The sequence below is a fragment of the Kogia breviceps genome, chromosome X, assembly GCF_026419965.1.
Source record: "Kogia breviceps isolate mKogBre1 chromosome X, mKogBre1 haplotype 1, whole genome shotgun sequence".
Classification (NCBI taxonomy): Eukaryota; Metazoa; Chordata; class Mammalia; order Artiodactyla; family Physeteridae; genus Kogia; species Kogia breviceps.
Genome location: NC_081330.1, coordinates 108,530,459 through 108,556,928, shown reverse-complemented (window position 1 = coordinate 108,556,928; position 26,470 = coordinate 108,530,459). Strand labels below are relative to the sequence as shown.

At 41.3% G+C, this 26,470-nt stretch overlaps 1 protein-coding gene across 1 annotated transcript; it reads right to left on the bottom strand.

Moving 5' to 3' along the window:
• Positions 1-709: 709 nt before the first annotated feature.
• TASL (TLR adaptor interacting with endolysosomal SLC15A4) lies at positions 710-14,658 on the bottom strand. Its single transcript, XM_059051520.2, has 2 exons — positions 14,366-14,658; positions 710-2,307 (listed from the first exon to the last, which is right to left on the bottom strand). Exon 2 carries the CDS (start codon positions 2,304-2,306, stop codon positions 1,389-1,391), a length of 918 nt encoding a protein of 305 aa, XP_058907503.1. The 5' UTR covers position 2,307; positions 14,366-14,658; the 3' UTR covers positions 710-1,388.
• Between the last annotated feature and the right edge of the window lie 11,812 nt (positions 14,659-26,470).

The following is a 26,470-nucleotide window of genomic DNA, read 5'->3' as shown; positions in this document are numbered from 1 at the left end:
GGCCTCCTCAAGGAAGCTGAATTAAGTCAAGCAGTCATCCTGTGGGCAGGGCACTGCTGTGCAGCAGTGTTGGCAAACTTCTTTTGTGGAAGGAGAGATGGTGCTTTTGGCTTCGGTGGACCGTGTGTTGTCCGTCGCATTTAGCGGCTCTGCCTTTCTAGTGTGAGAGCAGCCACAGACAATACATGAATGAATGGGCGTGGCTGTGCTCCAGTAAGGCCTTATTTTATGGACCCCGAATTTGAATATCATAATTATCATATCACAGAATATTCTTGTTTTTATTTTTAAATGTCCGACAAGATTCTTAGCTCGTGGGAGTTCAAAGGATGTAACTGGATTTATTGTGGTAATCATTTCGTAATATGCAAATAGCAAATCATGTTGTACACGTGAAACACGTTATATGCAGATTACACCTCAATGAAAGAAACAGGTGGCAGGCTAGATTTGGCCAATGGGTCATCATTTGCCAATCCCTGAGCTAGAGGAATGGAGTAGACAGTAGGTGCGCATGAAGCTCCTATTCCAGTGCATGAATTTACAGAATTTGATGTCATGGGACCCTAGAGCTTGTAAGAGGATAAAGACCCCCTTCCTAGCTCCAGAAGGGTCAAGAAGGCATGTAGAAAAGGAAGGGAAAAAATGGGAAAAATAAGATTCATAATTTCTTTTGAAGCTTAGTACCAACAAGAAAATCAAACACGGCAAAATAAAGCAGTAGTTTAATATTCACTGTGTGGTATTTTCCATTTAGAGAAGTTCATCTCCCCCAGTAAACAGAATTATATTTGAGTGGCAGTATTTGTGACTGTAGCTAAGTAATCATTACACATAAAAAACACAATTGCAATTTGCTACTGTTTTAATCTTTATAAAGAATATATTTTTAAATGATCTGGTACAGGGTAGGGAAGATAGATATAAACGTATCTTAAAGACTGTTTGAACCTGTCTTTATACCCAAATAGAGCAGCCTTCCACAGTCCTTTTCCCTCCAGAAGAAACAACTTGGAGGAATTTACTTGAGTGACAAACATATTCTTAAGTCCTTCCCCTGAAACCTTTGGCTTTTAGTTTTGCCATGGTGTACATTCTTATTTGGTTTGTCTTTTTTCTTTTCTATATCCCCTTAAATGAATCTCTTTTTTGATCATTTTTATTTTTGCTTTGTTGCTCTACCGCCCTTGCTTTGAAGTCACGAAAGCTCCTCTCCCCGCATTCCTTCACGTGTAATATTACGAGATTTCCTCTTAATCCATACCTGACCTCCAGCCAACCTTTACTTATCTAGCTCTTGACAACCCCTTCCCGCACATTGTCAGAATAAGTGAATAATTGTTGCTTAGGATCTGAGTAGTTGGGAAATAGGAACAGCAGCATCCTCTCTACGGATTCACGTTACTATACTGAGAAATATGGAGACTCGGAGTGCTGATTTCAGGAGTGCTGACTTCAGTTGACACCAACTGTAAAAGGCTGTTAATGACTATATCCCTGGCTTTTGAGGTCTCCAGGTTCTTCTCTCTAGAGACTTGAATGCTAATTTGGTCCACACTTGTCATGATGAGTTCAGATGCCAGAATCTGGGTAGGAGAACTGTCATGAAGCACAGTGTCCATAATGTACTGCTTGTATAACTCTACCACTTTCTGCTCCAGGTATTCGTTCAGCACTGCGTTCGAAATAGGCTTCTGCATTTGCAGGCTGCTTTTCTCTTTGATGCTGGTTATTCGCCAGTAGGATGAATACCGCTGGATAGGTTTGGATGGGAAGTCGCTGGGCTGAGTGGAGATGGAGTCCTCCATGGACAAAGGAATCTCAGACGATTTCAGCAAAGGGCCATGTTCAAAACTGCTCTCAGAGGGAAAATCTGTTGTCACGGAATTAATGGCCATCACCTGGCCCCCTGCAATATGTAAGTCATTGTAATTCTTGCAGATGCTCTTGCAGGAAGGTGGAACCAAGTAGGTCTCTCTGCTGGGGTCTCTGTATAGTTCAACTGCGGCCAAGTTTGGGCTTTCAAACACGGGATTGGGGTTCGTCTGCAACACTGTGATTCTCGGATTTCTACTGTGTTGGCTCTCTCTTGAATGCACTGAAGAAATAAACTTGCCTGAGGATTTGCATCTCACATAGAGACTTCGGACTTGTGTTTCATCCACGGAGGAATAGGAAAGAGTAGCAGCAGCTGTGGCTTCTGTCTCCTCTTCCTTCTCCTCAGCCACGTGCTCGTTACAAGATGTACAACTCCACTGGATGTCACTCCAGTAAGCAAGTCCGCTGAGATACCCTTCTGACAGCATTCTGGGAAGAGAGTTAGTAACAATGAGGGAAAAGAAGACTGGACTTATATAAATTGGCAGTTGTTCTATCAAAAGAAGTAAAGGACAGTAAATAAGTTCATTTCATCCATTCCCCAAGCTAGTACTCATTCCGTGCCTGCTGTGCACCAGGGCCATGGCATGTGTTGGAGGCATAAAGATGAAATGGGCACAGTTCCACCCTTCAAGAAGTTTCTCATTAGCAGCCTGAGGCGAAGGAGGAGAAATGACAGAATATGTTTCAGAGAAGGTGACATTTCAGCTAAACTGAAGGCTAAGAGTTCCATCCTTAGGCACAGAGTTATAAGGGAATGTGGTAACATGGCCTCTTTGGCATATATAAGACACTGGGCATAAGCAGAAAGGACTGGGGAAATAGGCTGGAATTGGATCCTGAAGGGCCTTGGGAGCCGGGCAAGGGCATTTGTCTTCTGCCCCGAAGGAAATGGAGAGTGATTGAGAAGCTGCAAACCGGGGAAGCAGCATAGCTAGTGGTTTATGAACAAATGAGGAAATCTGTGGCAGATTCTACTGAAAATAAAAGCTATATCTTACTTATCATTGTACTTTATCCCTGGGAGCTAGCACAGTTGTCTGCATTTAGGAGGGAATCAAAAGATACTTAACTTGAATTAAATAATTAACAGCAGTGGCATGGTATGAAATTAATTCACCATCAACCCATCATGAAGGACCATGAAGCCTCGTCTACCTTTGCTGCCCAGGATGGCTTTCTTGCTCTATCCCTCCCAGTTTTTACGATATGTCCTAGAAATTTCCCTGTGTCCGACTGACGTTTTTACCTCTACCCTAGTTACCAAGGAGCTTTCCTGACTGTGAGCCTTTCCTCCACCTGTGCCACCCCTCCACCTTCAGCAGTTGTCACTGGATTCCGGGGTGGCTAGAATAGGCTCGAAGCCAGCAGCTGCATTTTCTAAAAAAGGAACGTGCTGGTATTCCTGGCAATGGAGCAGCGGACAAAAGCAAAGAGACCTGGGCCTCTTTGGCCCTGAGGGCTGGGCTTCGAAAACAGACCCATTGGGCTTCCCTGGTGGCGCAGTGGTTGAGAGTCCGCCTGCCGATGCAGGGGACACGGGTTCGTGCCCCGGTCCGGGAGGATCCCACGTGCCGCGGAGCGGCTGGGCCCGTGAGCCATGGCCGCTGAGCCTGCGCGTCCGGAGCCTGTGCTCCGCAACGGGAGAGGCCACAACAGTGAGAGGTCCGCGTACTGCAAAAAAAAAAAAAACAAACAAACAAAACAAAAAAAGAAAATGAAGAAGAAAACAGACCCATCAACTTGAGCCTGAAATTGACAAGTCAAATTAGAAAATGATTATTTCAATGCTAAGGATCCTCTTTTTTTTTTTTTTAATTTTAGCCTCTCTTTTATAGTCATGTAGTTATTTCCCAAGTAAACTTTTTCATTGTATAAAGTTAATATTATTAATGCAATATAATTAGTATAATTGTTTCGATTGTATAAGGGTAATATTTTCAGTGTTTATTTCTTTTGCAGGAGCTATTCCAAGATATATTGAGCAAATTTATCAATTATTTAAATGTTTCCTCCATTCCAGGCACTGTCACGTACCATGAAGATACAAAGTTAAAGGTCTTCAACAAATCTGTGAAGTAATTTTTGTATGCTGGACACACTTATAAGGGTAAGAAAACGTTCTTTCCTGAAAAAGCTTTTTAAATGCGGTTCTGCTCTCAACAAACCGAACATCCAGGCGAAAAGGCAAATCTTCTGTACATGAGAAAATAGTTAACAGAGCAAGAAAGTTTATCATAAAGCCTTACTAGTGATACAGTTACTTCACAACCCTCCCACCCCGGCTGCCAGTAGGGCATTCCACCTTCCACACCTCAGAATGTCATTGTGGAAAACCAGAGCAAAAACACAACTCTCAGCTTTTGAGTTGCTAAATAGGCTTCAGAACCTCTTGGCAGACATCATAGTTTTAGAGAAATGGCTTTTGAGACACCATAACCGAGCTTTTAAACTTCAGAATCCAGAACCCTAAGTGACTTAGGGTATAATATTGACATATCAACAGTAGACTCAGTGAATGGAATCCCTGTGGAGGGAAAGAGTACCGCTCCAGATAAATCTGGGGAGCCCAGATAGAAGGGGTAGAAGTGGAAGGGGCCTGTGCCCTACCTCCCACGTAGAACCTGAGGAAGCAGGAAGTCTCTCTTCTCTCCTGCCCAGCATGGCATGCCTGGGCAGACAGGCCTGAGGCTGCCTCGTGAAGTCTGCTCACATACCAGCATGCTGCCCAGAGCCTGCAAACCTGGAGAAGACCTCAACTGAAGATGGGAAGATTGCAAACATGATGTTTATAGACTGTTAACCAGGGGCCGGGAGAGTGACAAGCCACCATGAATGCCAATGTGACTACATGACGACAGCCAGAAATGGCGAGCCCACACACCACACACACATCCCCAGCTGAACTTACGGCTTTATGGAAGCCAGCTGGAACTTAGAGGCAAACCCCAAAGCAGGAGGGCCCCCTGAAGTAGCTGAGGAGAGTGTGATTAACAGTGATTTACTCAGAAAGTGAGCTCAAAAGCAAGATCACATTGAGGTAGAGAAAAGCAAAGATTTCCAGGAAAAATAACAGATTAGGCATATATCTGTATTTTTTCTTCCCCCCAAATTCACTAAGACGACATTAAATGAGTTTTTTAATATAATACACAAGAAAAAGGAGAACAAGAGAAGAGACTAGAGCAGTTACATTTTAGAAGCTGGAAAGCAGTAGGCCGGGGTAAATGACTTCAAGAAGCAAATGAAAAATCTCAAAGCAGTGCAGTCCAACAGAACTTTCTGGGATGCTAGAATGATCTATATATGTGCTGTCCAAAATATTAATAGCCACATGTGGCTATTAAGCACTTGAAATGTGGCTAATGAAACTGAATGTCATTAATTAATGAATTTACTTTATTTAATTTAAATTATTAAAAAATACCACAGGGCTAAGATACTGGACAGCACAGACTTAGAATAGAGTGAAGGTGATAATGCAGAATCACTCTTGAGAATCACCCTTGTTCCCATTCAGTCGTTATCCCAAATCGCCTACTGTTTATCATATTTCTTTTCATATTAAAAAATCAGCCATAGTGGATTCTTCTCTCACTTTATGTGGATGATGTTTATGACTTCTCCAGGTAATCTCCACTCCTTCACCGCAGTAAAGGAAGCCGGTCCAGGATTTTGTTTTGAGTGTTGAATGAGCCCTTTGCCCCATTTGTCGTGGACTGAGAGCTTTGTTGGTACCTTAATTCTGGTAGAATAAGAGACCTACCATTCTGATGGGTGGAGCCCAAGGCAGACCAGTAGAGTGGTAGGCCCATGATGGAAAAGCAGAAAATATGTCTTAATATCTAGGGATAGATACACCCGTGCCTAAAGGAAAAGATGCCTACGAAAGAGGAGTGGGCGATAAGGTCAGGGAGGTAAGTTGAGACATGCAAGGCTGAGGACATTCAGTTTAGCCTGAAGGCAGTACAAAGCTCTGGAAGGTAACCAAACTTATTCAAGGCATGATGTGATCTGTCAGTAAAGGGCAAGAGGAATTTCAGCAGGATTGGAGTCAAGGACCCGAGTTAGGAGGCTGCTGGATTCATGCCCACCTGAGGTGATTGGGACAGGAACCAGGAGGAAAGTAGCAGAAAAGGAAGAGAAGGAATGAACTTGAGAGACCATGACTCCTGGACTTGGTAGTGAAGGAGCGAGAGGAGTCCGAAGTAACCGCGTCTAGGCGTGCTGGCAAATGGCACCAGCACTGACCAAAATGGGGAGATCAGAAGGAGCCGGGAAAAGAGCTGATGGGCTTAGTTTAGTTTCTCTTGAGTCTGACATGAGTGCAAGTGTCTAACTGCATTGGAGATTCAGGCAGGGAGCTCATTAGTGGGGTAACTTACAGTCAACAGTGAGATCATCTCCCAAGTGTGGGCTGTAGGATTTTCTGTTTGGGAGCTTGAGGAGCTTGTGAGTGTAATAATTTCTGTGGGGACCCTGCCTTGAACAGTACAAGGAGGAATGAGCCCCAAGTGCTGCAGTGTCCATAGCTTTGTAGAGACTACAAGAGCTTCAGATGTGAACAGGTCATGTTTTAAATATCTGCATTCAAAGGTAAAATTTAGTTGTTATTCAGACTTATTAAGGCCAAAAAAAAAAACAAAACTTGAACTGGTAGTCAAGAGACTATGGGCTTCCCTGGTGGCGCAGTGGTTGAGAATCCGCCTGCCGATGCAGGGGACACGGGTTCGTGCCCTGGTCCGGGAGGATCCCACGTGCTGCGGGGCGGCTGGGCCCGTGAGCCATGGCCGCTGAGCCTGTGCGTCCGGAGCCTGTGCTCCGCAACGGGAGAGGCCACAGTGGTGGAAGGCCCGCGTACCACCAAAAAAAAAAAAAAAAAAAAAGAGACTAGAATTCTAGTTCTGACCTTGCCACTAGCTGTGGTTTTAGTCTAGTTAATGGCAGGTCTGTAACAGGGCTAGCATTTAGTACTAGCTACAACCCAGACACTAAGTGCTTTTTATGTACTGAATCAATGGATCCCCACAAAAACTCAAAGATGTAGGTACTATTATGCTCATTTTATATGTGTCAAAATTAAGTAATTTGTCCAAAGCCAGCAGGCATTCAAATGCTGTCAGTCAGAAAACAGAGCCCACTGGAATTCCCTGGTAGTCCAGTTGTTAGGACTCCATGCCCCCATTCCGAGGGGCCCGGGTTCGATCCCTGGTCGGGGATCCCTGCAGGCCATGCACATGGCCAAAAAAAGGAAAATAAAAAAGAGAAAGAAAAGAAAACAGCCCATGCTCGCCTGTCATTTAACCTCTCAGAGACTCAGCTTCTTATCTGTAAATGGAGAACGTGGGATTAAAGAGTCCCCTCAGACTTTAATATTGCATGGGGTTTTGACGATGTTAAGAGAACAAGTGAGGTGAGCATTACTCAGAATCAAAATCAGTTTCTAAAAGCTAGCAGCAGAGGGCAGCAGAGAGCACGCTAAAGCAGCTTTTGCAAGATTTTTCTCAAGCTCTGGAGAGAGTAATAATGTGTGAAACACACAAATTATACATATGTTAACTCATTTGATCTTTATGAAAACCATTTAATGTACCACTAGAATAAAAATAGTACTAGAGGGCTTCCCTGGTGGCGCAGTGGTTAAGAAGCCACCTGCCAGTGCAGGGGACACGGGTTCGAGCCCTGGTCCGTGAAGATCCCACATGCGGCGGAGCAAGTAAGCCCGTGCGCCACAACTACTGAGCCTGCGCTCTACAGACCGTGAGCCACAACTACAGAAGCCCACGAGCCTAGAGCCCGTGCTCCGCAACAAGAGAAGCCACCGCAGTGAGAAGCCTGCGCACCACAACGAAGAGAAGCCACCACAGTGAGAAGCCCGCGCACCGCAATGAAGAGTAGCCCCCACTCGCCGCAACTAGAGAAAGCCCGTGCGCAGCAACAAAGACCCAAGCAGCCAAAAACAAATAAATAAAATGAATTAATTTAAACAAAATAGTACTACATATCATGACATCTTAAAATTTTTAAATAGAGAAAGTTATTTGGGTTTATTTTGAGTAATTGTTGGCATTTTTCTTAATAAATTTCATTGATTATAAAATTCTTAGAAGACCTCACTCTTCAAAGGTATTGTGAAAGATATACTTTAAACAAATGTTAACATATTTGACTTAATTTTATCTGAGACAATCAAACTTAAGCCAATGGATTACTTCAATTATTCAAAGATATTTTATTGCTTGAATTTTTATTTCTCATCGTAGAGAAGATAGAGATATATCTGGAATTCTCCATGACTGATTAAGTGTGAAGGAAAAGACTCTCAAGGCCATTTGCAGTTGAGATGTTCTAGGCAAATTTAGCCTCCGTTAATCATTACCAGACAGGGGAATACCAAAATTAACCTGATGTGCAAATTCACAAGTTAGAAATATGTGCTGAAGTCCAGCACCTTGTTAATCATTTACTTGCATTTCAGAAAACTGTTGTTATAACTGTGTACAGAGAAATACTTTTTTTCTAAATAAATATTTTTAAATAAAATACCACAGCAAATAAACCACTGAAGTAGAAATCCCATAGGATTTTTTTGTGTGTGTGGTACGCGGGCCTCTCACTGCTGTGGCCTCTCCCCTGGCAGACCACAGGCTCCGGACGCGCAGGCCCGGCGGCCATGGCTCACGGGCCCAGCCGCTCTGCGGCATGTGGGATCTTCCCGGACCGGGGCACGAACCCGTGTCCCCTGCATCGGCAGGCGGACTCTCAACCACTGCACCACCAGGGAAGCCCCCCATAGGATTTTTTAAAATTTTTGTAGTCCTTTATCATTTTCATGGGACTTTTGGAAGAAATGGCTTAACAAGACATGAAGTGCACATATTTTAAAGAGTAACGTCACTTAACAGTACTCAACAGTGGAAACCATACCTTTAGACTTAGAAAAAAAATACTCTTGGCCAAAAGGTTAAGTTTGGACTCTATTTTCTAACTTTGAGAGGCTGTTATTCCCAAATGTTGTTTGTCTTTCTGATAAAAGGCTAATAAGGCAGAAGAGCTTGTTCTGTTTTGGATTCTTCCGCCCACCTCTTTTTTCAAATGAGTGAAGAAATAAGCAGCTCTCATTTTTAAAAAAACAAAAGGGAAGAAAGAAAAAGGAAAAACAACCTGTGGCTGCCCCAAATTGGGCCCTCGGATACAAGATCTGAGCCTTTGGGGTCAAGTCACTGGCCTGTAGAGGCTCAGAACCCTGCCAAGGTCAGATGTGCATCTCTGGGTGGGAGGAGGAGGTGAGAGGCGCGAGGAGCCGCCGCGCCATCGAGATTCTCTGCTGATTCTCCATGTGAGGGCCGGTCAGCTGGTGGAATTGACCAAGAGCAACAAGATCCCCCAAACTGTCCATTGCAGGACCCTACAAATAAGTGAAAAAGCTAGAAGACACCTCCAGGAAGAGCATGACTACCCAGTCCCTTCTGAGTCATAATCCCAAGGGGCAAGGATGATCCAACAGCTTTCCAGAGGTGCTTGAAAAGAAGCTTTGTTTCCATTCAGCTGGTCATTGCTGGTAGAACCCCTCTAAGTGTGTAGACTTCATGGCCAACTGACAGTCACCACTGGAGTTGTGTTGTGTCAGTAGTCTGGGAGAAAACCAGTAGTTGACGAGGCTGGAGCCTACCAATATAGACATACTTTTAATTTACACTCAAACAACACAAGCATGGCTTCAAAGAGAAAAACTAAAGAGGGAAAAAATGTATAAGAGGGGATGTTTGGAAAAACGTAACTTAGGGATCAGCAAACTTTTTCTATAAATGGCCAGATATTTAATATTTTAGGTTTCTATCACAACTACTCAACTCTGCCATCATAGCAGGAAAGCAGCCACAGACAATATGTAAACAAATGGGTATGGCTGTGTTCCAGTAAAACTTTATTCACAAAAACAGGCAAAGGGCCAGTTTGACCTATAGGCTATGGCTTGCCTATCCTTGACCTAAGTCAAAAAGCAGATGCAGTAATTGAGATAGGGCACAAAATAATAGGGGACATTACCCCTAATCTTCCAACAACACTGCATTGTTAGATGTTATCATAATCCGGGTTTTCCAAATGAGAAAACTGAGATTAAGATAGGACAAATGACCTTCCCAAGGTCACAAAGCAAATAAGTAGTAGAGGGAAGATTCAAGTCAATTTACTAACCCCGAAGTGTGTGATCTGTTCTTAAACGTATCACACCTACTGCCTAGTTGAGAGCAGTTAATATCACACAATCATGACAAGCAATTAGTCCTTCCAGGAAGAGGGTACCCGCCCTGACTCCATTTTAATAACAACCCTTGCCGAATAAAGGAAGGAAGGTGCAGTGAAGTACCGAAAGAAAAGCTCCAAAAAGACAGCCAGTGCCCACCCCACAGGGCTACACACATGTCCCAGTTGTGTACCAATGTTTATATGTCTTTGAGATATACAAATAATTTATCCTCTGCTCTTTTAATCTAACCATATGAACAGTTTCCTTAACCATTCCCACCGCTATAGCCTGGTGTCATCTTGTCCTTAATTTTTCAACCACAGAGTAATTTAATATTACATATGCCACGTTTAAATATCAGCAGCTCCCCATCACCTCCAGGATAAAGTCCACACACGTTAGGCCCTCATGATACGTGGTTCTTTTTTTGGTTTTGGTTTTGTTTGTCCAAATTATTTATTTTTTTCTAACATCTTTATTGGAGTGTAATTGCTTTGCAATGGTGTGTTAGCTTCTGCTGTATAACAAAGTGAATCAGTTATACATATACATATGTTCCCATATCTCTCCCCTCTTGCGTCTCCCTCCCTCTTATCTGCCTTCTTCATCTTACCTCTGCCTGTTCCCACAAGACCCAGGACCCCAGCCATGCTGAACTCCTTTGTGCCTTTCTTCTTCTGTCCTGAGAGCCCTGGTTCCTTATCCATCCCCTGTTCCACCACCACCCTTCAAGTCTCATATGTCAACCTTTCGGAGCCCTTGGCCATCCATTCAGAATCCTGGTCCCTAAATTAGAGAGAAATGCTAAATTCTTCTCTCCCCTACCCCAATATATTTATCAGGATTTCATAGAACCTTAGCAAAATCCAGTTGCTACCTTAAACAGTGAAATAAATCATTGGGACAGTCCTTTGAATGAAGGAGTAACTGGCGATAACAAAAGAAAAGCAGAAGAATGAGGATTGGCAGGAAGGGCAGGTGGGGGTTGGGGGGGCGTGTGTTGGGGGTGATAAGGTGGCAAAACAGATCCTGTCTCTGGAAGGACAGTTCGCAGGTATACAAACCAAGACTTCTGCGAAGCTGGTTGAGACAGTGCAGAGAAGACCTCTACCGCGGCACCAAAGTGGCGACAGTGCAATGGGGCTACCTCAGAGCATCACGGGATGTAACCTCACAGAAATAAGGACAGGAAAACGTTACCTGCTGCTCCATAGACAATCTATAGCCTAGCTAGTTGGGGCGCAGCTTGGTTCCCACCTGTCAGCATGTCTGGCTCATATAGATCTGCCTTTTAACAGAAAATAGTACATCTACAGACACATCTCATGTTAGCAAATAATTTCTCATAGTAGACATTGAGGGTTTTTTTGCTTTTTTACTGTGTACAATCACTGCATACGCCCGCAGGAATGTTTCCTCAGGCCAGATTTGGAGAAGCCGAATTACTAGATCACATCTATTGCAAATTGCCTTTTAAGTAGCTTGGGCCAATTTATTTTCTGACCACCAATGTCTGAGAATAACTGTTTGTTTCCACTGATATTCTTCAACACACTATTTGTTTTTCATTTTCCAATCAGATGAGCACATTTATGTTTGCCTCAAATTTGAGCGTGAAGAAAACTGTCTCGTTAAGATTATATGTAGGTGAGGTACCAGAAATGTTATTTTTAATACCGCCCCATCCTCAAAATACTCTATTTCATCTCTTCATCTCTTTATTCCCCCTATAATCTAAATTGTAGATCCTTTCGTTCCAGTCTATGTTTTTTAAAGATCTTCTTGATTTGGAGGACTTGCAAATAAACCACTGAAGGGTTATCATTGAAAAACTTGAATATTACTTTGCTCACCATCTAGTTATGATACTGTAACCAAATCCATATTACATTGGGGTTTTTTTTTTTCTTTTGACGAACAATACAAGAACTTTACCCAAAACAAAGAGTTTCTGTAGGAAGGATCTCGCTATATGAAAAAGCATCTGCATTTTCCTGACCCTTACCTTTGAAAGTACATGTTCTTTAGAGATGGAAATAACCATTCACTTAATCATGTACCTTGGATTATATCCCTATTATTTCATGTTCTGTGGCATTTGTTGATAGATGCTCTAAAGTATCACTTACTTTGTATTTCAATTCCTGTTACAAAACATATAACTGGGGATTATCGATTCTTCTGTCAAATATGAAGTGATTCTTACTTAACGAGTTAACTCCTGAAAGTCTAATTTGATGACTAATATAATATGATCGTAAGTCAAAAGGCCTCCATTTTCCATATTAACATCAACAAGTAAATAATTTTCTGTTCAGTTCTACTTAGATGCTTATGACTAAAGGTAGCAGCTACTTCCAAGGGCTTTATCTGGATATGAATTTCCTTATTTCAGAAAATGTAAATTTTGGTGCAGACATAGTAGTAAATATGTTTTTATCATAGTTTGGATTTTTCTTCATATTCTGTCTTTACGTCTTACAAACAGAAAAATTAAAGCGTACGATCACTTTTTTGAAATACTTTTAAAGTATTTTGACACAAAATAAGAGGACTAAAAAAATAAGAAAAATGATCATGATAGAGTTGATTGATGTTAAATTTCCTCGGTGGTATAATTCTTAATCATTGTTAATTATGTTGTTAATTATGGCTATCACCATTAACATTTACTTAATTGTGGGCATATCAGACAAATGCAGTGCAAGATACTTGACTGGATCCTGCATTTAAAAAATAAAAACTCTCTAAAGGACATATGGATAATCGGAGAAAATTGAATATGGGTCATATATTAGATAATAGTATTGTATTAATGTTAAATTTCCTTAGCATTATAATCATGTAGAAGACTGCTCTTTTTCTTAGGAGATACAGGGTCAAGAATTTGAAGGTGACGTATCCTAAAGTCAACAGTATACTTTCAAACAGTTCAGGGGAAAAAAAAAAAAAAACCTGTGTGTATGTGTGTTTACAGACATATGCAGAGAGAGAGAGAGAGACATAGCAAGAGAAAAAATAAACGTGTCAAAATGCTACAACTGATTAATGAAGGCAAATTTACATTGTCCTGTTTATGAAGAGTTCAAAGGGACAATATCTTGTATATCTAAGATAATCATTAGGTCTGTGTTTGGAAATGTTTCAGTATCTTGAAATAACTATTGAAAACATCACTTGGCTCTGAGATGATAAAATTAGCGCACATTTGTATATCCCCCAAATTACCATTATAATATGAATGTTTTACAGAAATTTCAAATACTCTGCACTCCTCCAAGAAGCTTCTCAAATTCAGAAACACGATCTTCTTACGCTGACCTACGCAAGAAATGGTCTAAAAATATCAATATGAATATTCTGGCCGAACCAGGTTTATATTCAAGTACAAATAGATGCGCTCACACACAAAAAAAGAATGGTTGAGCAGGTCTAAAGATAATTCAAGCAGAAGCCCACCTGTGCGTGTACTGTCTTTAGTACCGACAGGGAGACTTTCCCCAAATCACCCAGATGGCAATTTGAAAAGCATCACTGTAGATCACATTTACTCTGAGTATGTCCTGCCACACTGAAGAACACTTAATCACAAGCTCGCCCACTGAATAATTGAGAGTTAAATCCAATTGGAATTTATTGTGATTGTACTCATCTCTAAAACTACATCACTGTGACCGAATTTGAGTGGTGCTGTCCCTGCAAAATTCTGCCTAGGTTTTTAGGCCTTCTTTAAAAAACGCAGCTGCTAAACCTGTGTAGCAGTTAGTGAACGGGGACTGAATAAATTACACAAGAAATATTTGATCAGAGCAGTCAAAATTTTTCAGTCAAAAAAATAATTGTTAGAAATGTGCATGTTGTAAAGGAGAAACTAACACACTATTGTAAAACAGTTATACTCAAATAAAGATGTTTTAAAAAAAGAAATAAAAATATAATACTGTATGCATAAAACTTATATGTTATAACCCAATAAAAAAATGGTTAAAAAAAAAAAAAAGAACTGTCCAAAGTGTGAACATGAGGTAAGAGAAGGGGGGTGCTGGACTTCACTTCTTTTTATTGTCTAACTCCATTGAATGCTTGTTTACTCACCTCTGATCTGGTAAATGAGAAAGGCATTTTAGATATCATGAGATTGGATCTGAGTCCTGATGAGAAAGGACGAAGAAAGGGTAGGAAAAGAAATGACAGAAAAAGTTCACAGCCATAGGGTCTCTTGCCTCCTTTGCTTACCTTCACTAACCAGTCTGTGCCTTTGGTCCTGCAGAAACACCACGATTGACCATATAGAGATGAACGGGCCAGCCAGTGCTTTTGCCAGAAATGTTCGCAAGCCTTTGGTGAGTCTACCTTTCACTGATGAGACCAAGAAACTAAGCTGCTCGTTGCACTTGCCATTCTTTTTATAACTGATCCTATGGAAAAAGTTGTTTTTGCTCAAGTCTGACTTGTGCTCAAGAAGTGTGGGAAGTCCCACGAAGGGGGGAGGCAATAACTGACAAACCCACATCGAGCCGCAGAATGGTGTTTCTTCCCCTTTTTCGAAAAATGAAACCTATCTATGAAAGTGCCTCTGGTTAAAATAGTTTATTGCTACACATTATGTAAGAACCCCATCGGCATAAATTTATTCCTCTAACAAGAAATTCTCTTGGACCCCTCTCCCAAAAGACAGCCAAGTCAGAGATGATTTAGCAAATTCCCTGTTTCATCATTAACCTATAAGGTTTAAGAAGTATTATTTCTCAGTTGTACTCATAATTTTTAAAAATGCTAATGAAAACAGTTTTCCCTCTCAAATTAACCAAGGTCAAAAAAATTCAATAGTACCCTGAGTGGGCAAGGTTGTGGGGAAGCAGGCACTGTGATACACTATTGGTGAGATTATAAACATTTTCAACATTTTCGAAAGGTAATTTTCCAGTGTCTGTTAAAGTTTGTTTTCCCCCAAATTTTAAATACTCATACCCTTTGACCCAGCAATACCATTTCTAAAATTTATCCATGGGATATATTTGCACCTGTACACGAAGACATGTGAAAAGATATTTGTTGCAGCATTAAAGAACACCTAGGAAAAAAATATAAATAGGATATCAGCTAAATACCTGAGAGTATATCCCTACTGTAGAAAATTAGGTAGTTGGTAGAGTGCGGTGGCTTTATGTCTAATAATAGGAAAAGATCTCCAAGATACATTGTTTAGGAAGAACATGTAAGACCTAATATGCTCCAGTTTGTATTTTTAAAGGATTATATATATTTTTTGCTAATGCGTAGAATATTTCTATCAGGATATACAAGAAACTAGGAACACGCAATTGCCTTTTGAGAATGAGTCTTAATTTTCACACCATATCCTTTTGAAATTTCTACTGTGTATATGTATGACTTTCCCATTTTGAAAGGTAGTATTTATAAGTCATATTTAATTTTATTTGATCTTACAGTCCAAATGAATTATAATCTATATCTTGACTGGAGTTCAGAGAAGTCTGTCTACAGATGGGTCAGTTATTTTTGCCCAAAAGCAGAAAAATGTTTAGAGTTCTTAAAATAATTTAGCTAGTTTACCCTGATGGCTGCAATTAAACCAACAAAGAATAATCCTGCCCCAAATAATATCTGCTCCTGTTGCCTGTTTCTACCTAACTCTAATCAAAGCCAAGTTCCAGACTCTGAATATGTAAACATTTCTACTTGATGGGTTTCTTTTGTTTACCTTTGATCTATGACTTATCCTGAAAAGTGATACCTTTAAAAGTGTACTGACTTTTTATTTCGGTTAGAGTCTTTTTCAGTTTTCTGCATTATTTCATGGAACATTACTTAGATCCAGTTGAAAAGGCAGGTTCCCACATATAAGCCGTAACACAGACAGTTTCTCAGTTAGTCCCAAATCTGACTTGACTTGCTAACACTAGAAGGACCAGACTTACGGCCCCAGGGGCAGGTTCATTTGCGGTGTAATCCTATAAAATCAGGCCCGGGGATGTCTCCGGGCTTTTGTAGCCTATCAAGAACTTAGCTGTGAGCAAGAGGTTATAGCAACTTCAGGGCTAGATATTGTTTCATTTCATTCTAGTGTAGGTTCAGCCACAACCAGATATACTGTGGATATCCTAGAGTGGGTTTTACCTACCTCTGGAAACACTTTCTGATGGGATCCCTATGAGCTCACCTGCAGTGCCATGCCATAACTACTATGGGGTGATGCTGTCTGCTCTAGGTTAAGTTAAGTCACATTTATTGTTTTATTCAAATACAGTATGCAGAATTTATATTATAGTCACTCTTGATTTTTGTCTCTTAAGTTACTCATTTTATGGAAATCATCCTTTTCAGCAAATATTTTCTGTAATCAAAAAGTTGGCACTATGTCAGGTTTGCTCTTTTGATAAGACTTGAGCTTCTGAAATTGGCTTTAAACTGCTTTCTCTTTGGTGACTCTAATAAAGCAGGATTACATCCTTTGTAGCTGAAATCTTAAAATACGATTTTCTGTCCATCAGCTGGACGGCTTATGCCTCTAAATGGATATTATTCCTATTATTCAATTACCTCTCCGGGTGTCAAAAGCTCCTCCAAGCTATTTCCATTATGATGTAATCTATACTTAGCTCACTCCACCCTGTACTCACTTCCAAGTGCTCTTCCCAGCACTCTCAAATTCCTGAACAGTTTGTCTTTTTGTCACGTTCTACTTGCCAATTGCCAGTTCCAGATGAAACCCGTTATTGCCTTTCCCATAACTAGAGCAATGTATGTCTGTATATATTAAATATATATGTGTGTGTTTATATGCACATACACACAAATGATCAGTTCCCAAATGTATTCCGTCAAACCTCAACTCTTTCAGCATACATTCTATGTCTTCCTGAAGTGTGCTCTCCAGCCACTTACAATACAGTTTTCTCTCTCAATATCAAATGACCCAACTGAACCTACTTTCTCAAAGTTCCCAAGGCCCCTTAGTCATCAAGTCTAATGACCTTTATCTCAGGCTATAACCTCGTTGACATTTCTATAGTATTTGACATAGTTCAATAATCGTTTTTAATAGTTTGTTTTTAAAAACTTCATCCGCATGATAATAATTGTAAGTGGTACCAAAAAGTGTACAGTGAAACTTAAACCTCTCATCATCTGATCTCCAGCTCTCGGGACCCTCCCCAGAGGCAATTATGATTTTCGGTTTCATCAATTCAATGATTACATGTGTGCTCTTTTGTATACAAGTGACAGGATACTATGTATGCTATTTTGTCACTTGTCTTTTTTTTTTTTTTTTTTTTGTGGTACGCGGGCCTCTCACTGCTGCGGCCTCTCCCGTTGCAGAGCACAGGCTCCGGACGCGCAGGCTCAGCGGCCATGGCTCACGGGCCCAGCCGCTCCGCGGCATGTGGGATCTTCCCGGACCGGGGCACGAACCCGTGTCCCCTGCGTCGGCAGGTGGACTCTCAACCACTGCGCCACCAGGGAAGCCCTCACTTGTCTTTTTTGTATACATTTTTCAATGTCAGTACATGCAGATTGACCTCATGCTTTTTATTTATTTGTTTGTTTATTTATTTTTGGCTGCGTTGGGTCTTTGTTGCTGCACGCGGGCTTTCTCTAGTTGCAGCAAGCAGGGGCTACTCTTCGTTGCGGTGTGCGGGCTTCTCATTGCGGTCGCTTCTCTTGTTGCCGAGCATAGGCTCTAGGCGCGTGGGCTTCAGTAGTTGTGACATGCAGGCTCAGTAGTTGTGGCTCGCAGGCTGTAGAGCGCAGGCTCAGTGGTTGTGGCACATGGGCTTGGTTGCTCCGCGGCATGTGGGATCTTCCTGGACCAGGGATCAAACCCGTGTCCCCTGCATTAGCAGGCAGATTCTTATCCATTGTGCCACCAGGGAAGTCCTGACCTCATCCTTTTTAATAACTACATAGAGTTCCAGTGCATGGCTGTTCCAATAATAATGTATTTACTCAGCTCTTTATTGATGCCACCTCTCTTTTAGGAAGGTCTCCCTAGTACCACACAGTGGATGTGGTGTAATTGCACACTGCTAATTATTCTACCTCCTCACTTTCTCCTTTCGAGGTTCTTTGGTTTCCTATCAACCATCTATTTCCTAGAACTGAAATTTTTGCTTTTTTATTCCCCCCAGTGTCTTATCTTGGTAAACTCATCACTTGCCACACCTTCTATTATCTTCTTCGGATGACCTGGGAATCTGTATTTTCAATTCCAATGTCTTTCTCCCATGACCTCCAGATTTTCATTTGTGGATCTTTGACTGCTTCACATAACTAAGGCCAAACCTTTAATCTTTTGACCCCCAAAATCATATTCTTACTTATCTTTATAGCATTACCCAAGCTCAGTACCTCGAAGTCCTTTCTAATTCCACCTTATTCCTGATCTCTACAATTAGTCAACAGTGCCTGCCAAGTCGATTCAGTAGGCCAGAGCAGTTTATAACTGAATTTGATCTGTGCTTCTAGGAAAAGTGAACAGAAGAAAAGCCCTGGTACCTTTATGATACTACATAATGGTATAAAAGTAAACTTTTTTCATAATAATGTATAACTTACAACATCTCTAAAAATGTGATTCTATTTTTCCATATTCATTTTTCACTGTTTATCTTGGGCATTTTTATAATCACTGTTTCCTGCAGACACAATTACAGTATTATATATAAAGTTTTAGCCCATTGCTGGTGCAGAAGATTAATTTTAATTGATATTCTATAAAAATTAACATGAACATGTTAGAGTTTAGGAACATGTTACATATTCCATAGGGTAAAATTAATATGACATTTAAAAATTTCTGGTTATACTTCAGTAGGTCTAATTTATACCAGAGAAATCTATAAGGTAAGCTCCAGGGCAGTACTGCTTATCTTGAGGACGGGATGACAGATTATAATTGCTTTATTAAGTACAACATTCTGAATTCCTATGAAGCTGTAATGGCTTGTTATGCACTAGAGATTTTGTTATTTAGAATATAATTGATTGTAATGGATGCTGTTTGCTCTTGAATAACTCCCATTTTCCACCTCAGAGAGATTTTCATTTTGGCATCAAATGATATGATTACTGCATTTGTTAAGTTTCTGAAGCATTTTGAAATTTTTTCAATTGAAAAATGATTCAGAATGGAAATATGCTGTAAATTAAAGGGGCAAATTGAATTTAATGCTATATGTTTCATTTCTAAGGCCAAGTATTTAGCATAGCTCATCCTTGCTGGCTCTTACCCTGTAGTTGGCATTACTTGGAGGTAGCAAGGCAAGTACCTGAATGCTTAAGAAATTAGCAGTCCCATTAACTATTTTGGTTTGTGTTTTCTAATTGTCACTATTACTTGACATTCTCTGCCTTAAAGATGTAGCAAAAATCTCTAACACCGAAACTGAAATCTGTATCATTAACTCTAAAATAAATTTTCCTTGGAAACACTTTTTAAAAAAATTTTATTTATTTTTATTTATTTATTTTTTTGGCTGTGTTGGGTCTTCATTTCTGTGCGAGGGCTTTCTCTAGTTGCAGCGAGAGGGGGCCACTCTTCATCGCGGTGTACAGGCCTCTCACTGTCGCGGCCTCTCTTGTTGCGGAGCACAGGCTCCAGACGCGCAGGCTCAGTAGCTGTGGCTCACGGGCTCAGTTGCTCCGCGGCATGTGGGACCTTCCCAGACCAGGGCTCGAACCCGTGTCCCCTGCATCGGCAGGCAGATTCTCAACCACTGCGCCACCAGGGAAGCCCTGGAAACACTTTTGACAGAGAGTTCTGCTACAAGTTTTTGCTTCTTTTTGCCCATCTTTACACACTTCTGCCTGCCTCTCTTTCCTAGTTTATATATTTTTATCTGTTAACTTCTTCCCTCTCCCCCCAGTCTGATGTCTAGGTCTTGGGACACAGAGACACTTCCTCCTCAAGTCAAGATAATGCTTCACTTCCTCTACCATAAGTTGGTCTTGAAGAGAAAAAGTGTTCTGTTCCTTAGTTGAGCAAGTGAGAATTTCCATTTTACTAACGTTGTTTGTTTACCTATTCTTTGAAGATCACAGAAATGAGTATTTACATGAAGTCTCTTCAGTCCCTTAATAATTTATTTCTGTTAGGACCAGGAGGCCAATGACTCAACCAATTTTGTGGAGAATCTCAATTTTCATGCATTAGTTTTTATCCTAAACCCAACTCTATCTCATTATTTTATTTTTGGTCTGCTTTTCAGATTTTTAAAAGGAAACGGTGAATCTTAGTATTCCTTCTTATTCATGCCTCCCTAAAGGACTGAATTAGATGAAATGGATATATTAAACCAGTCGGTTAAAATTCGATTTCTTTGATAAGATATGGATTCCATTTTTCTTAGCATCCTTTTGTCTGCATTTTTAGCTAATCTGAACTCTAATACAAAGAATGAGCAATAAAACTTCAAATCCAAGGGATTCTGGGCTCCCCAAATGCATCTTTCTCCACCAGCCTGACTGATTTAGGACAGTGGCTCTGGAAGGCAAAAAGTCCCAAGCTCTACAACCAGACTTCGAATGAAAATTTTTGTTTCTATCACCAAGCAGTTATTAGAAGTTCATAGAAGTCCTTCATGAGAGCTAACCGAACAGCACTTAGATCCTGACCCAAAGGTAACAGGGCCTAGAAGAATTAAACTTGCATAATCTTTGTGAGCTCTGATTCCACCAAATTGTGTAATTTGGTAGATTTCTGAAGGAAGAGTGACCATACACTCTGAAGCCAAGTAGCACCTCAGAGAAAGTTTCAGACTTTTAAAAATGGACATTCTCTTTGGAATGCTTCTTCTTAGTTTTTTTATTTTCCCCTTGATTCTATTTTTATTGTGGCATTATACTGACTCATGTTTATAAAGGCAGCCAGGGACACATGAGGCCTATGGAGGAGAAACTAGAACTTCAGCCCAAATAACATTATTTCACAAACCAACAGGGAAGTGAAAATACTGCCGTTGAGCCCTTAAGTCTCCAGATTTGCTCCCTTAGTGGAAAGGCTTCTGGGGTAGAAATTTTCCACTTCTGGCTCCTACTGGCCACGTCAAACCCTCCTTTGGTTCCTGTCCCCATAGAGTAATATTCAAGCAATGTGTATATTGGATTATAGATTCAAGAGTTAGCTTTGTTTAAGCAACTTCTATTCACAGGCACCATTTACAGCACCAAATGGTATTCTTTGTAACTCTTCCCCTTGCTCTTTAATTCCTAGGGATGAAAAGAAAGATGTTGGAGGCTAATGAAAGAAAAAATCTTTCAAGGTAAGTTTTTTTTTTTTTTTTGACATTTCATAAAACAAAATTTTATGTAACTGAAGGATCCTTCCTGGGACTAGTTAACTGCCTTTACAAAAAAAAAAAAAAAAAAAACCCAACAGAACAGAGTGAAATTCCAGTGTTCCAAATCAACTTGTTACACATCAATATAAACCCACAGTGTCCTGGCAAACAACATGCTTTCTCATTTTCTCATCCTAGAGCTCAAATCCTGATTCATTTCAGCAGAGACTCCACAGGCAACAGGAAAGATTGTGGCATTAAAATATTCATTTATACTTTTGTGGTAGTTCAACAGTGGTCTTATTTCTGGGAAAGCTTGCAAAAACCATACAAGGTTGGAAACATCATAACTTAAATGGGTGCTAAGACTCAAATGAGAAAAAGGAAAAAAGAAAGAAAAAGTAGAAAAACCTCTGGGAATAGACAGGGGCATTTAAAGGAACCATAAGAATGCCAACAATAGGGCTTCCCTGGTGGCGCAGTGGTTGAGAATCCGCCTGCTGATGCAGGAGATACGGGTTCGTGCCCTGGTCCGGGAAGATCCCACATGCCGCGGAGCAACTAAGCCCGTGAGCCATGGCCGCTGAGCCTGTGCGTCCGGAGCAAGAATGCCAACAATATTTAAACCCCCTTTTTTAAAAAGGGGATTTTTTTTTTGGCTTAGAATATTTCACTCTAAATGAATTTATGTCAGCTGTCAATGAAAGAATGTCACTAATACACTGTGGACACCTTTTGCAATGTAAATCCATGCCCTTTTTTTTTTTTTACATGGTGAACTTCAACCTAGCAATTATTACAACAAGTGTTATAGTCTAAAGCTCAAACACATTTTTAGCAATTTTGAAACTGAATTGCGTACAAACCAAATAAAATTTACATCCTAACAAACATTTCCACCTAGGACTGTGGGGACACTTGAGCCTTCCGCATTGATCGCAGGGCCTTTTCACGCAGGTGCTTTTCTAAGTCATCAAGGTTATCTTCAGCCTCACTTTCAGTCTCCTTCTTAGGCTCTGGCTCTGCCTCTGGTTCTTCCTGTGCTGACGCGGTTGTGGGAGCAGCAATGGCTGCAGGGGTTACGGGAGTTACAGCAGCTGCAGCTGCAGCCTTTTCCTTCTTGTGTTTTTTGTGCTTCTTGTGCTTCTTATCCTTTTTGTGTTTCTTGTCCTTCTTTTTCTTCGTTTTCTTTCCACCTCCTTCTGGGTCTGAATTCTCAAGGTAAGTTTTAAACCTACAAGTCCCTCTACATTCACATTTAGTAGAAATCCATTAATTGGTTTTAAAGTTTAGAGAAGAGAGAAATCCTTTCTATCAACTTGCTTTGAGGAATCACTATGATGGTGTATGATGATGCAAGTTTTCTTTTGGGGGCTCATTATCAGAAATTCCCATCAAATGATGAGGTTAGATGAGACTCTAATCCAGTGGCTTTAAGTGCTTAATTGCCCAGACATCATGTCAAATCAATTTATCAATCTCTTAGCTTTACTTTAAGGTCTTTTAAGGCAGTGCTTCTCAAACTTTGACATATATGGGAATCACCTGGGAATCTTGTTAAACTCCAATTTCAGTAGGTCTAGGTTGGGGGTCTGACATTCTGTATTTCTCACAACCTCCCAGCTGATGACAGTGCTGCTCAGATGCACAGGACTGCACTTTGAGCAGCCAGGTTTTAAACTACCTGTGTTCTACATCTCAACGTGAGGCTTTTTTTTTTTTTTTTTTTTTTTTTTTTGCGGTACGCGGGCCTCTCACTGTTGTGGCGTCTCCCGTTGCGGAGCACAGGCTCCGGACGCACAGGCTCAGCGGCCATGGCTCACGGGCTTAGTTGCTCCGCGGCACGTGGGATCTTCCCGGACCAGGGCACGAACCCGTGTCTCCTGCATCGGCAGGCGGATTCTCAACCACTGCGCCACCAGGGAAGCCCTGAGGCTTTTTTTTTTAATAGGAAAAGTTTTTATTTGCAGCATGCCTACTATGTGTGCCGTACTGACTAGGTTTGATTTAGGTCACTGACTAGGTTTGATTTAGGTCATTTAATCTTCAAAATACCCCTACAGATTAAGTATAATTATTATTTTTTTTAATATTTATTTATGTGGCTGTGCCGGGTCTTAATTGCAGCATGCGAGATCTTAGTTCCCCAACCAGGGATCTAACCCAGGCCCCCTACACTGGGAGCGTGGAGCCTTAACCACTGCGCCACCAAGGGAGTCCCTAATTATTTTTTAAAATAAGGGAAGTTTGGCTTTCAGAGAAGTTAATTCTTTTACCCAAGGTCACACAGCTAGTAGGTGCCCGGGATTTGGACCCAGGTTTTTCTGACTCCAGAGCCAGAGCACAGTTCTTTATGTATTATACACTAGGTCCTGTGAAGAACACTTTGAGAGATGGGGAAGAGTTTCTACCCTTTAGAAGTCAACATTACAATGGCAGAAATTGGACCTATGCATACAAAGATTAATGAGAGCTTTTAAGTGTTGTGCAGGTATCAGAGAAATTAGACTATTGAGTTAAATAGTAGTAAAATTGGAAAGGAACAAATTAAACAGCATATTTCTGTAAAAGTGCTTTGGATTAAGTCTCATTCATCTCTGTTGTGTTAAACTACAGAAATATTTCCAATAGAATTTTTTTTTTTTTTTTTTTTTTTGCTGTATGCGGGCCTCTCACTGCTGTGGCCTCTCCCGTTGCGGAGCACAGGCTCCGGACGCGCAGGCCCAGCAGCCATGGCTCACGGGCTTAGTTGCTCCGCGGCATGTGGGATCTTCCCGGACCAGGGCACGAACCCGTGACCCCTGCATCGGCAGGCGGATTCTCAACCACTGCGCCACCAGTGAAGCCCTCCAATAGAATTTTAAAACTAGCACTGGCATGCTTAACGGATATAAAGCACATTACAAGAGTTTAGAAAAGGAAGCTCTTGGTCATGGAGAGGTGGAGGAATTGAGGATACTGTCAAAGAAAAGAGATAGGTCTTGGATACAGAATGAAGACAAGGAGCACAGTTCATTTAGGGAAAGAGTATGAACAAAGGTGGATGAACAGTGGTTTGTCATGGAGATCAAATGGATCTATTTGACTAGAGCAGAGAATTCCTAATTTAGAGACTGTATCAGTTACAATTGCTGCATAACAAACCATACTGAAACTCTGTGGTTTAAAACAATGACCATTTATTTAGTTCACAATTCTGTAGGAGGTTTCTACTGGTCTGGGCCAGGCAGGGCTGATGTCCTCTGGGATTGCTCATGTATCTGTGGTCAATTGGAGAATTAGATGGGGGCTGACTGTTCCCAGGTGGCCTTGCTAACGTGTCCACGGGTCAGCTAGGGCAGTGAAGGCAAATGGATCCTTGTCACTCATCATCAACAGGTAGACAAGTGACAAGAACACCAAAGCGGCAGGCCCCATGGAACCAGTGTTTCTCAAGACTGCTTGTGTAACATTTGCTAACATCCCATTGATCAAAGCATGCATATCCCATTGATCAAAGCAAATCACATGGCCAACCCATATTCAAAAGATTCTACCTCTGGGGCTTCCCTGGTGGCGCAGTGGTTGAGAGTCCGCCTGCCGATGCAGGGGACGCCGGTTCGTGCCCCAGTCCGCGGCTGGGCCCGTGAGCCATGGCCACTGGGCCTGCGCGTCCAGAGCCTGTGCTCTGCAACGGGAGAGGCCACAACACTGAGAGGCCCGCGTACTGCCAAAAAAAAAAAGATTCTACCTCTTGATAGAAGAAGAGAATTGTGGGCTTTCCAATACTGCCACTTATAGTTAACAGTGAAGAGGAAGTTGGAACTATTCTGAGTGAAGAGGAGAGAGGGGTCTCCAAGGTCACTGCAAGGTCTCCACTTACATGATTATGTAATTCAATATTTAAACTTCTCATTTAAAAGATGTCTAAGGACTTCCCTGGTGGTGCAGTGGTTAAGAATCCGCCTGCCAACACAGGGGACACGGGTTCGAGCTCTGGTCTGGGAGGATCCCACATGCCGCAGAGCAACTAAGCCCGTATGCCACAACTACTGAGCCTGTGCTCTAGAGCCCTCAAGGCACAACTACTGAAGCCCACGTGCCGCAACTACTGAAGCCCACTCACCTAGAACCTGCGCTCTGCAACAAGAGAAGCCACTGCAATGAGAAGCTCGTGCACCGCAACGAAGAGTAGTCCCCACTTGCTGCAACTAGAGAAAGCCGGCGTGCAGCAACGAAGACCTGATGCAGCCATAAAGAAAGAAAGAAAGAAAGATGTCGATAAGCTAGCTGTTCATGGTTTAAAAATATAATAGTAGAGAGCTATAAAGGGAAAAGTTTCTTTCCGTAACCCCCTTATTTCCACTCCCCAGACGAACGTAATGTTTTCACCTTGATGGTTATCTTTTCTGGACGAACTAAGTTTCTCTTAAAGGTTTTTACAAATTTTCAATGTGAGCCTTGTTGAAAACAAGTTACATTGAAGAAATGTTCTGTATAAAATTATTAATATTTTTGCACCTTTTCAACATTGAGCTCGAGAGAGCATTTATTATGAGCCAGGCATTTAGCATTTAGCACATAAAAATAAGGCTCAATCTCTGCTCTCACTCACTCATAGTTGAGGGATTTCTACATTTCTTTGACCAGGAAAAAGAATGACTGTGATGCTGCAGACAGGAAATTACTATTGAATGCTGGCAGTGTTTTTCTTCCTGTTTTACCCAAAGATAAAAAGTAGGAATTTGAGGGTGTATTCTCTCAGGCAAGTTTCACTTCTCCACTGTGATTCCCATAAACTACTTTCTGATCAGCACTCCAGGGTAATCCATTTGACCCCTTCTTGGATCTATTTGCCTTCTTACAGTTCAGGAGGAAGTGAAATTGTTGTCTTTACAAAGCTTTTATCCTAGGTCCAAGACAATCAAATCAAGAAAAACTGGTTCTTGCCGGTCCTCTGACTTAGGTCCCTCCAAACAAGTGGGCTGAGGAGTCAGCTGCCTATGCAAAATTCTCTCTCCCAACCCAGAGGTACAAAGTACTTCCTACACAACAAACT